At 41.1% G+C, this 12,315-nt stretch overlaps 1 protein-coding gene across 3 annotated transcripts in view; it reads left to right on the top strand.

Annotated features, from left to right (window-relative positions):
* Positions 1-3,154: 3,154 nt before the first annotated feature.
* poc1b (POC1 centriolar protein B) overlaps positions 3,155-12,315 on the top strand; it is a 44,746-nt gene continuing 35,585 nt past the window's right edge. Inside the window, exons 1-10 of one of the 3 annotated variants that reach the window (XM_047157292.2) lie at positions 3,155-3,481; positions 4,197-4,281; positions 4,371-4,542; positions 4,623-4,802; positions 5,231-5,338; positions 5,439-5,554; positions 6,123-6,256; positions 6,721-6,789; positions 6,877-7,029; positions 8,219-8,296. In XM_047157292.2, coding sequence (XP_047013248.1) covers positions 3,467-3,481; positions 4,197-4,281; positions 4,371-4,542; positions 4,623-4,802; positions 5,231-5,338; positions 5,439-5,554; positions 6,123-6,256; positions 6,721-6,789; positions 6,877-7,029; positions 8,219-8,296 — 1,110 coding nt within the window. In that variant the 5' untranslated portion in view covers positions 3,155-3,466. Of the gene's footprint in view, positions 3,482-4,156; positions 4,282-4,370; positions 4,543-4,622; positions 4,803-5,230; positions 5,339-5,438; positions 5,555-6,122; positions 6,257-6,720; positions 6,790-6,876; positions 7,030-8,218; positions 8,297-12,315 lie in introns of all 3 variants that reach the window. The other 2 variants (XM_053682065.1, XM_047157293.2) reach the window with 2 other exon arrangements.

Raw genomic sequence — 12,315 nt, 5'->3', positions numbered from 1 at the left:
CTGTGCCTGTTTCACATCCAGCTTTTTAAGATTTGATTGTGATGCCGACATATATGCTAGGCAGCAATAATCAAAGGCGGCCCTCATAAGAGCCTGATAGATATTTATGAGCGATGCCCTACTTGCTCCCCAGTCTCGCCCTGACAGACATCTCAGAACATTATTAATCTTTTTACATTTGTTCTTGATTTGATCAATATGCGAACCCCAGGTCAGCTTCCCATCAAAAATCACTCCTAAAAATCTCACAGCCTTGACCTGTTCAAGATCTAGCCTATATAATTTAAGTGGTACTGTTTTATGACGTTTAGAAAAACATATACCTTGTGATTTTGAAATCGATCGTTTAAATCCCCATTCATTTGCCCACTGTTCTACTTTCCCTATTGCATGTTGCATTTTCTTTCTTAAATATTCTATATTCTGACCCCTAACCCAGAGTGCCCCATCATCTACATAAAGCGACTTACCTATATTTTCTCCGACCTGATCAAATATGTCATTAATCATAATATTAAACAGTATTGGGCTACATACGTTGCCTTGTGGGGTACCATTTTCCACTGCATACCTCTTTGCGTACTCTGCACCTACTCTAACTTCTATTGCACTTCTGTTCAAGAAGTCTAATACCCAATTATATATCTTACCATTTATTCCTAATCTGCCGAGTTTAATTAGAAATCCATTCTTCCAAAGCATATCATATGCTTTTTCAACATAAAAAAATACAGCAATTACATTTTCTTTGTTAGTCTGAGCTTTCCTAACTTCTGACTTTAGGTATAATATAGAGTCCATTGTCCCCCTCCATTTACGAAATCCTGACTGATATGGTGAAAGAAGACCTTTACTTTCTATATGGTGATCTAGTCCAGTGGTTTTCAAAGTGGGGGCCGCCAGGGGGCGCCCTAGGGGCCTCAACAATTTGGTGTGGAAAAAAAAATCACACTCTCAGACAACCACACACACACACACACACACACACACACACACACACACACACACAAAAAAAAAAATTCCTAATGTTATTTAATGTAATGTAAAGATGTAAGATGTAATTATTAATAAAAAAAAGGGGGGGGGGGGGGTATATTCAGAAGTCTGTATTTTTCATGTGTTTTAAAGACATCTTGCAAAAGGGGGGCCTCGGTCAAATGTTAATGCCATTTGGGGGGCCTTGCCCTGGAAAAGTTTGGGAACCTCTGATCTAGTCTATCTGTTACCATCCTCTCCATAGTTTTTCCTAGCTGTGACATTAATGCTATGGGTCTATAGCTTGATGGATCTGACGGGTCTTTGCCAGGTTTGAGTACTGGAACTATAACTGCCTGTTTCCATGTTAGTGGGATTTTTCCTGTATTCCATACAATACTACATTAAGTGGGGTGTCTCTCATGTGACCTAACATGCTATAGCATATACCGTCTTTCCCTGGTGCCGTTTGCCCTGCATTTGATATGGCCCTTTTAATTCAAATAGAGTAAATGGCAAGTCCAACTCTCCCCCTGATGTAGTCCTTATTTCTACTATCCCCGGATTTTGGGCAAGTGTCTGATCTCAACATTGCTTAGCTGTTGAGTATAGGTTTTCAGTACTACAACAAGCTCTCAAGAGCCTCCCTCCCGGAGTTTTCAGCGTTCTTGTGTTGCCAGATCTTCACCTTAATATTCTCGTAAAAATCTCACGGTTTTGGACACTAGAAATGAGATGACAACGTTAATGTCTGCATATTAAAACAATCTGATTTTAAATAAAATATTATACTGAACCATACGTAAATGAATCACATGAAAATGTATCACTTGAAAATGAATCTCATGAATATGAATCTCATGAAAATGAATCACATGTAAATGAATCATACGTAAATGAATCACATGTAAATGAATCACATGTAAATGAATCACATGTAAATGAACCATATGAAAATGAATAAATAAATTAAGGACAAATAAAATCTTATACGTATTCATAAGTCCTATGCGAATACGATTACAACACATTACAACAGATTTTTAGCTTTGTCGTGCACCGAGCTAAATAAAACCTTAGTAAGTTAGAGAAAGTCAATGTTTTTATACAGCGTAGATAAATATAATACATTTTCCATGCCAGTCATGATGTTAGTCTTTAAAAACGGTTTATAATGGTCAGTGCCGGTCCTCCCTATACACAAACTACACAAGTTGCATAGGGCCTCGAACCACCACGAAGCCCCCTTGATCTCTTATAGGCCTATTATTTAACGTCTGTAAATATATTTTTATAAAATGCAAATATAAATGCTGATTCAGCTTTAGAGGAGTCATGTGGAAATTTCTTTTTTAAAAAATACATGCTTGTATTTATTTAATTAGTGTTTCGGACTCGGACATCATGCTCAGTGCGGCAGGTAATGGTATCATTGACGTGTTTTGACATATGGTTATGGCTTCCAAACGAAGCTCTCCATCAGGAGCGGGAAAAAGAAAGAAAAAGCGCCAAAAAGCAAAAGAGCAAGAAGAACTTAAAGGTATTTTTTAAAAATATATTTTACATTCTTATTTAGTCTTGACAAACCATGCAGTGAATTAATTAAAACCAATACTCCAGTCAGTCCAGAGCAACAGATTCAATAGTAGTCCACTGTGTTTCGTTAGAAATACCCCATGATGACATGTAATTTTCTGTTAGTGTCGGTAGATATCAATAACCAAAACATTCTTATATGTGTTTTAATGTATAGGAAATAAACATATTCCTGTTCAGCAAGGTAAGCTGAAACTTTTTTTTAAGGCACTGACAGGGCCCCACTGACAAAATTTTGCTTAGGGCCCCCAGAAGTCTAGGACTGGCACTGATAATGGTGCTGGAAGCTAATTGGTGAGTTTATTTGTGTCTGTGGAATTTTAGGTAAACACTTGGCAACCCTGAATTTAATCCTTTAGCAGTCTGTTATCCCAATTATGTACATTTACAAATGAATAACAATTAATATACGCCTTATGGACACGAACTAAAACAGCGTGGTGTTTTATTTAACAGTTTTTTGGTAAATAAGCATTGTTAAAGTAAACTAAATTAGGTCGCTACTCTGCTAGCCTGCTTAATAAATATCGCTATCTAGTTTGATTGAACATGCCTGATGCGGCCATGCATAACGGAAACCCAGTCATGAGTAATCTATTATTGTTATTCATAAGTACGACGATAGTTTATTTAAATTAGAAGCGAGTTAGCTAATTAACACTTAGTATATATATATAGTTATATATTTTCCCAAATGATTAACGATAGTGAATCGACTTTTCTGTGTTCGTTTATTTCTGGCTGCTAGCAGCGTAAAACGGCGCCTTGTTTGACAGACGCGAAGTTAACGGAAGTAGAGTTTTAAAATGAAACAAATGTTTACCTATTTTTAAAAAAGTTTCGAACAGATCCTAGAAGTTTTAAGAGATATCTTTTAAATAGCTAGCTAAACAAAATGGCGTCTGTTTTGGTAAGTAAATAAACATTTATCTTCTTTAGCTAATTGTTTTTCGCGTGTTGTTTTTATCGTTGCTAAGGATTCGGTCCAAGTTAGCCAGTGATTTAGGTATTATCTCGTCTTGCTGCTGGAACATTGCTTGTTTATGTTAGTGGAAAGTAGCATAGGTACATTAGCTGATTAGCTTTAAGACCTGAAAGGGATTTCGCTAATGCACTTTAACTGTGGCAGACCGTATATCTGTAACCGCTAGTAGTAATGTATCGTTGTGAACGTGTCGACTCTGTGAACCGAACGTTACGAGCCGACTCGCATATACGAGTCGTTTTTCTTTTTTCCTCTTTTTTATAGATGTAGGCAGTGACGATACTCTTGCATTGTAATGTTCCCACGGAACCCTCCATATAATCAAAATGTTTCCATGGAAAATTCTTTTCAACATCTGAGCTGTTTTGAATTCATAAAAAAAGAGTCGACTCCAGTTTTTGATGAGCTGATGCAAATGATCCGACTCACCTACATGTTTAGACACATTTCTAATTCTAACATTAGTGCTATTTTAAATATCAGTAGGTTAGTGTCCAAATGATGTGGCCTAGTACACTTTTTAGGGAATAGGGAGTATGGTGCCTGTTATTCAGTTATCAAAAATGCATCTTAGCACTACTTAAATGGGGTTTTTTTTAGTGCAGATCTGGTTTCAGCTCACAAATATCTCCTGGTTCAGGAGGACCCGACACTTGCGAGACATTTTAAAGGCCACAAAGATGCTGTCACATGTGCAGATTTCAGTCCCAACAACAAGCAGCTGGGTATGTATATGAAATTCTGCCTCGCTTTGCTGTTGAAATCAATTTGAGTATCTAATCATATATCAGTATATGATCGTTTTTCCCCCCAGCCACTGGATCCTGTGACAAGACTCTGATGATATGGAACCTCAACCCCAAATCCAGAGCGTTCAGGTTTGTCGGACATCAGGATGTCGTAACCGCCGTGCACTTCTCCCCGTCTGGCGAACTGGTAGCTTCTGGATCAAGGGACAAGACTGTGAGATTATGGACGCCCAATATGTAAGAGACACACCAGATTTTTATCTGCGCTCCGTCACTAATCCAGGCACGTCTGAGACATGATCTGTGTCATATTTCAGCAAAGGAGAGTCGATGGGGTTTAAAGCGCACACGGCAACCGTACGCAGTGTGAGCTTCTCCGCCGATGGTCAGAGGCTGGTTACTGCTTCAGACGACAAGTCTGTGAAAGTGTGGAGTGTGCATCGGCAAAAATTCATCTACTCCCTCAACCAACACACCAACTGGGTGCGCTGTGCCAGGTATGTGGTGGGTCTGAGTCATTAGATACGCCTACAACAAGATTTGCCAACCTTTTGTGTTAAGAGGTTTGTGATTTAATAAATAAAAAGAATAACAATGGCAGATGAGGCAGTTCACATATCAGTCCAGAATGGTTGACAGGAAGCCCCGCCCACTTCCTCCTATTTTGGTAGTCTTTTCTCCTTAAAAGATGCACTGACCCGTTATTTTTATATATATATATATATATATATATATATATATATATATATATATATATATATATATATATATATATATATATATATATATATATATATATATATAATATATAAGATGTAAATCTCCTCCAAATCAGTTTAGAGCATTACTGTGAATGAACATAATGACAAGTCTCAGTGTCTAGTTTTAAAAAATAAAAATAAATTTACAAGGTTTGTGTCTTTAGGTTTTCTCCCGATGGGCGGTTGGTGGCATCATGTGGCGATGACAGGACGGTTCGTCTCTGGGACACGTCCACTCGCCTGTGTGTCAACACGTTTACCGATTACGGCGGGTGAGATTTTCTTTCTCTCTCTCTCTCTTTTTCTTCTTTTATTTTACTTCTGAACATCTTTCATTCAGCGAGATTAACTACGTTATTTTGCATCTTCTAGACCAGCAACGTTTGTGGACTTCGACAGCAGCGGTACTTGTATCGCGTCCTCGGGAGCGGACAACACGCTGAAGATCTGGGACATTCGAACAAACAAACTCATTCAGCATTACCAAGGTACGATTTTCATTCACTGCCATCAGCGCGTTTCACGTGTAATCCTGCGGGGTTACGTTCTGACCAATCAGCTCACCAGTTGTGGGGCATGCAGGAGAAACCAACGTGACCTGTTCACCTGTTTTTTCACTTGCTCCTTAACTTGCGTTCTGATTGGTCGAGAGGTGGAAAGAAAAGTGTCAGTCGGGGCAATTCTGAAAATTCTGCTGTGACCAAAAAAAACCCCACTCTGTACCTTTAGAGGAACTTTCCAGAACAGTTCCTGCTTTGATACTGATGATCTACTGGTGTGATTATTATGTAAAGTAACACGAACCAGTTTGCGTGACTTTGGCTGACCTTGAGTGACCTTGAGACTGTGGTGTTCCTTATTGTTTTTGCATTTTTGTGCAGACATGCTCTGTGTAATGTTAGCCGATTTATTCTGCCTGCTGCACACTAGACACTCCTATACCCATCAGTTCTGACTTGCCACTTCAGTAAGCACTTGTTGGATAACCTCCTGGAGCAGGATCTAAAGAGATTCCTGATGCTCCTGAGTTCCTGAAAGAGTTCCTGTGTGTTTCAGTCCACAGTGCCGCCATCAACACCTTTTCCTTCCACCCGTCCGGGAATTACCTGATCAGCGGCTCCAGCGACAGCACGGTGAAGATTGTGGACCTGCTGGAGGGACGACTGATCTACACTCTCCACGGTCACAAGGTGAAAAACTCCACACACACCAACACAAATTAAACCAAATAATCTTTAAAAAATCATTATATCATTGTCTTTCTCTGTCTTTTTCTGTCTCCTTCTCTGTCTCTTTGAATCTTTCTGCCTTTTTGGTCTCTCTTTCTCTCTGTCTCTTTCTGTCTTTCTCTGTATCTTTCTAACCTTGCTTTCTCTCCCTGTGTCTTTCATTATCTTTGTCTCTTTCTTTGTATGTATTTCTGTCCTCTCTCTCTCTCTCTCGCTCTCTGCCTCTAATTATCTTTCACTCTCTATTTCTCTCTGACTCTTTCTCTCTCTATCTGTCTCTCTCTCTCTCTCTATTTCTTTCTCTGCCTCTTTCTTGCTCTATTTCTTGCTCTTTATACTTTTCTCTGTCTCTCCTTCTGCCTTGTGTTCTCTCTCTCTCTCTCTCTCTCTCTCTCTCTCTCTCTCTCTCTCTCTCTCTCTCTCAGGGTCCAGTGCTGGCTGTGGCGTTCTCTCGAGAAGGAGACCTCTTTGCGTCAGGTGGATCTGATAGTCAGGTACAGCGTGATGTTCGAGGGTTTATTGATGCATTTCCTCGTGACTGCTCCGACGACAGCCTCGTCTCTGATTCTGATCGTTTCTAGGTCCTCATGTGGAAGACCAACTTCGACGCCCTGAACTACAGGGAGATGTTGAGCAGACACAGGAAGCGCGTAACTCCAGATCCTCCTCCTCACCTGACGGACATCTATCCCCGCTCCCCACACCAGCACCTCGCCCACATCGGAGCCGTGGAGGTGTGGCCGAGCTTTCTGTCTCGAATAGTTATATTATAATAAATTACAATATCTGAATAGAGAGCATTAAGATAGTGTTTAATATAGATAACTGACGTGCAGAAATTAGTGAACGTCATCTTCATATCGTGTGTGTGTGTGTGTGTGTGTGTGTGAGAAAATGATCATTTTGGTAAAATTGGCAATTTAACCTGTTTTGAAGTCTTCCTCTTTTAAATCTTCCGATTTTTATTCCATCTATCTTTTTTATTTCAGTCTTTCTCCATTTGATCTACTTTCTGCCTCTCGCTCTCTCTCACTTTCTCTCACAGTCACTCTATTTTTTATCTCTCTCTGCCTCTTTCTTGCTCTTTCTCTCTTTTTTCTGTTTCTCTTTCTACTGCTTTCTTTCTCTTTCTGCCCTTTTCTGTCACTCTCTCTCCACCTCTCAATATTTCTTTCTCTCTCTCTCTCTCTCTCTCTCTCTTCCTTTCTGTTTTCTGACTCTTTTTCTCTGCGTCTCTCTCTCCCTCTCTCATTCTCTTTTTCCATCTTTCTGCCTCTCTCACAACCTTTAGACTTCCATGGGTTACATTATAAAGAATTTTTACTCTCTCTCTCACGCTCTCTTTCTGTCCCCTTTTTTGTTCAGTTTGTCAACTCTCTCTCTCTCTCTCTCTCTCTCTCTCTCTCTCTCTCTCTCTGTGTTAATCTCTCTGCCTGTGTCTCTCTCTTTCTCTCTCTGTCTCTCTTTTCCCCTTTTTCACTCTTTCTTTCTGTTTCTGGCTTTCAACTCCAGCTTTTAGAATGACCTGTAAAAGAAAATCTATAATTTGTTTTTATCATTATTAAATAAGTGAAGAAAACGAGCGATAAGACCTTTTTAACAGAGCAGTACTAAAAGTTACAGGGACGTTTTATCGGATCTTGCGAGCCTATTTTGGTCCTGAGTTCATGTGGATGTAGAGCATGGCCGTGATCGCCGTGTTGGAATACTGGCTCATCATGTGCATGGTGATGAGCGGGACCTAGCCAGCGAGTGATAAAGAAAACGTAAATTGCTCGCTGGTGATTGAGCGAGTTAAAAGTAGAACTCGAGATCTTAAGTATTCTTCATGTTTGTCTGGAGTTTCTCCCCCCCCGTCTCTGAATGTGCAACACATGAGAGTTTAAACGTTGTCTCTCTTCTCCTCTTCCTGTGACCTCTCAGATTAACCCCGCCGTCGCCGACGTCCACTCGGCTCATCCTCACGTGGTGGAGATAGGAGAGGATCCTTTCTACACTACGGTGAGTTTAGGTCCTGTCCAATCAGTCCTTTTTGTTCTCACTCTATCTCTCTCTCTCTCTCACACACACACACACACACACACCTCACCTCCATGGTCTCTCTCATGATCTCTCGCGTTGTTCCTCGTGGAGATACCTGATGAGTGCATCCACCAAGGGGCGATGTAGGCTTTATAAAGCGTCCTGTGTAACTGCTGACGTGCTATGTGGCCCCATCTGGTGGTCATTTGGAGTACTGATCATCTAGGAGTTTCAACATGCTTAAGCTCACAGTTGTGGAGCAGGGGTGTAGATGTCCTGATTTTATTTGATTTGAGTGTCAGCCACAGTGACTGAGCGCCTCTCCATAAGCTTCTTTCTGTAAGTTAACACGGCTTGAAATGCGTCGTTGGGATCGTGTTAAATCCGATACCTCTTCAGTGTTTCAGCTGAGTATCGGTCATGTGGAACAGCGGTTCCCTAAGTATTTAGTTATTTAGTTATTTTTTTTTGCAAACTTTAACTGTAGAGTAAATTCCACACACCAACACAAGACTGATTTTTAACGATTAGAAACGAAGCTTTTCAAACTTTAGGCTTATAATTGAAAGGTGTACAGTAATATTCTGGCTGTTTATCGAAACAATAAATATAAAACAAACACAATATTACAGCGATCTTCACGGTGACGATAATATATTACGTACATTGTGCGCGTATGTACCGCAAGTATAACATCGGAGTACACCGGTACAACGTGAATACGCAGTATGCTGAACATTTCACCAGATCAGACTTTTTTTCCCCCCAATTTGTTGTTTTGATTTGAACTCTCCAGTATTAACTGACTGCGCGTTCAAATCCTCCTGGGAAGTTCGTATTTACAAGTTGGGAAGTCGTAAGTAGGACGTCAGGTGCGCTCAAGTCACTTTGGTCGGAGCAAGATGGTGGTGTATACTCTCTTAATTAACTGCAATACAATAATACAATATTAAATACAATAAGTTATTTATTTATTTATTTATTTATTTATTTATTTATTTATTTATTTATTTATTTTACCCCTGAGGAAAAAGAATGCACGTTAGGTGTGTTTTACGTTCATGTGCGTTCAACTCGTAAATACGATCTCTCCAACATCACGTGAACGCACCATGATACCCCTTGAAGCCACGCCCCCTTTCTCCATCTCACATCCTCTCAACTCCCTGCCTAAGAGAACCTTTCGAGTTCATTAACGTGAGAGAAAATCCATCAGTGTGTGTTCAACTTGGCTACCATTAGACGTGTATGTACGTAGTTAACATCAGTTCGCTAGATTCATTACTGATAGAATCAAAAAGATTTTGTTTGAGAGAGGTTTAAAAAAATTTTTTAAAAATAGTTTCCGGATTGCGAAGCTGGTAATATTATTGCTCCGTCATGTTCTCTCATTAAATCTGAAATGGTGAAAATACTCGTTTTCCTGTCTCCGGTTCTGGATGTAAGGAAATCGCACTTGGAACCCCGAGGGTGCCGGAGTCCAGGAGAATAAAATTAGTGGCGAGTTTTGTTCGGAGTGGGCGGGACGGTGTTACTCTCTCTCCTGTCAGTCACAGCGACACTAACCAATCGGCAGCGTATCTGAGCTCGGGTATGCAGAAGAGGGCGGATAGCGCTCTCCTCCGAGTGTGTTGTACAAGCAACGGTTTGAAAGCGTCTCGGCTCTTTTCAAACACTCACTGACTCGGTGTCTCACACACTCCTGCTGTCTCTCAGTCTGGTTCTGTGCACGCGCGTGTGTCCTGTAGCAGGTCATGCATGAAAGCAGCACGGGTTAGCATGCACACGCATACACACACACACACACACACACACACACACACACACACACGTGTGCCTGTGGAAGGAGAAACATGACTGTCTGTCTGTCTTTCGCTCTATCTTTCTGCCTTTCTATCTGTTTATCTTCCTATCTCTCTTTCATTTTTTTTTCTCTTGGTCAGAGTATCCTCACCGTGTGTGTGTGTGTGTGTGTGTGTGTGTGTGTGTGTGTGTGTGTGTGTGTGTGGGAGGCCTGAGCAGCGGAAGCTGCAACTCAAGTCTGACCGCAACTCTTTTTTTTTGTATGACTCTTCCTGCCATCACTTCCACAAGACTGTCCTTTCAGTTCCCCTATGAGTGTGTGTGTGTGTGTGTGTGTGTGTGTGTGTGTGTGTGTGTGTGTGCTGACACACTCTTTGGCCTCCTTCCTGCCTCTCTCCCCAGTGCATTTGCAGCGTTAATAGGCCACGGTGCTTCTGAATGAGAGCTCAACACACACACATATATATACACACACACACACACACACACACACACACACACACTCATTGACAAAAAGCAGATCTTCTATGTGTTCTGGTTTTATACTCACTGACTCCCAGTTGCACCGTGTAAACACGAGTGAAAATATCTTCAATGTCGACAGTACAGGTCGTATTTTATCTAGTATTTATGAAACATGCATTGTATCGTCAAAAGTATGTGCACCCCAGACCGTCACACCCGTATGTGCTTGTTGAACATCGCATTATACAGATTTATTCCCGCTTTCCTGGTATAATGCGCTCCACTCTTCTGGGAAGGCTTTCCACTAGATTTTGGGGCGTGGCTGTGGGGATTTGTGTTCATTCGGCTGCAAGAGGATTGGTGAGGTCGAGGTCAGGCGCTGATGTTCAGTGCCTCAGTGTTCAGTGGGGTTCAGGTCAGGGCTCTGTGCAGGACATTCTAGTTCTTCCACCTTCTTCCAACCTTAACATACCATGTCTTCATGGAGCTCGCTTTGTGCACAGGGGCGTCGTCATGCTGGAACAGGTTCGAGTTCCTGTGAAGGGAAATTATAATGCTAAAGCATACAGAGATATTCTGTTCAATTGTGAGCTTCCAACTTTGTGGCAACAGTTTGTGGAAGAACCACATATGGCTGTGATGATCAGGTGTCCACATACTTTTGGCTGTATGTTGTAAGATTAAACCAAATATATGATTAGAATGAGAAAATTTCAAACTTGAAATTGAAAGCTTTTTAGACACCGCTGTGAAAATAAAGTACAAGAAACCAATGTGTCTTTCACGTCCCGTGTCCTTTCCCCTTCGGTGAATCGGCTTGATCGATGATGTAGCTTTAAAAAATGTGAAATAATGTGAAAAGTCTTTTTTTTTTTTCTTTCTTTTCTTGTTAAAGAGTTTGATATGGTCCATCATGGTGATATTATGAAATTTGGAGAGGGGGGGGGGGGAGAGGGTGTATGAAATATTCGTACAATTCACACCATAATCAGGTTCTACATGTAATCTCCTGTTTCAGAGTTTAGTGGTTCTACATACTTGTTCGAGCGACGCTATTTTGACACTCTTCCTTAAAACGACCCGCAGAATCTATTCCGTTCACGTCAGGTTAAAGCCGATCCTCCTGAGAAGCGTGTGTGTTTTGGGGTATCACGTTGCCCGGGGTTGCGTGAGTGTTGGGCAGACCGAGAGGAAGCGAGCGCTCAGGCTCTTCCTGTGGCGTAAGCGATGAGGGATTGAGTGGCCGTGAGACACAGATACCAGCCCTGAGCTCCGGTGACGAGACGTGACGGACAGACGGATGGAGGCTTCTAAAGATAGAGACGGGTCATGCTTGGGTGGGTGACGGAGTAAGATAACCTTACGGGGGGGGGTGACGGAGTAAGATAACCTTACAGGGAGAGGAGAGACATGAGCCCCAGACACGAGCAGGAAGTTATTGATTTGCGGAGGAAGCGTGAGAGAAACTGAACACGCGTGTATAGTAGGATGCGAGAGCTTTTAAATCTGACACCCGTACACGTTTAGCTCGTTTGGTACGTGAATGAATTGCAGTTTAGCTGTTTGACGCGGAAAAGCTGAATGTTTTCAGTGAAGTACTCAGAAAACCCGAGCAGCAAATTTAGTTCCTTTCTTGGTTTAATTCAGATTTATTCATTTTGTGGTTGTTTTCAGTTAACTTATATAAGTATAACTTATGAAATATAACTTCAGTTAATGTTTTTTTTTTT

Source organism: Ictalurus punctatus, chromosome 8, assembly GCF_001660625.3.
Source record: "Ictalurus punctatus breed USDA103 chromosome 8, Coco_2.0, whole genome shotgun sequence".
Taxonomy (NCBI): domain Eukaryota; kingdom Metazoa; phylum Chordata; class Actinopteri; order Siluriformes; family Ictaluridae; genus Ictalurus; species Ictalurus punctatus.
This window is presented reverse-complemented; position numbering and strand designations above follow the sequence as displayed.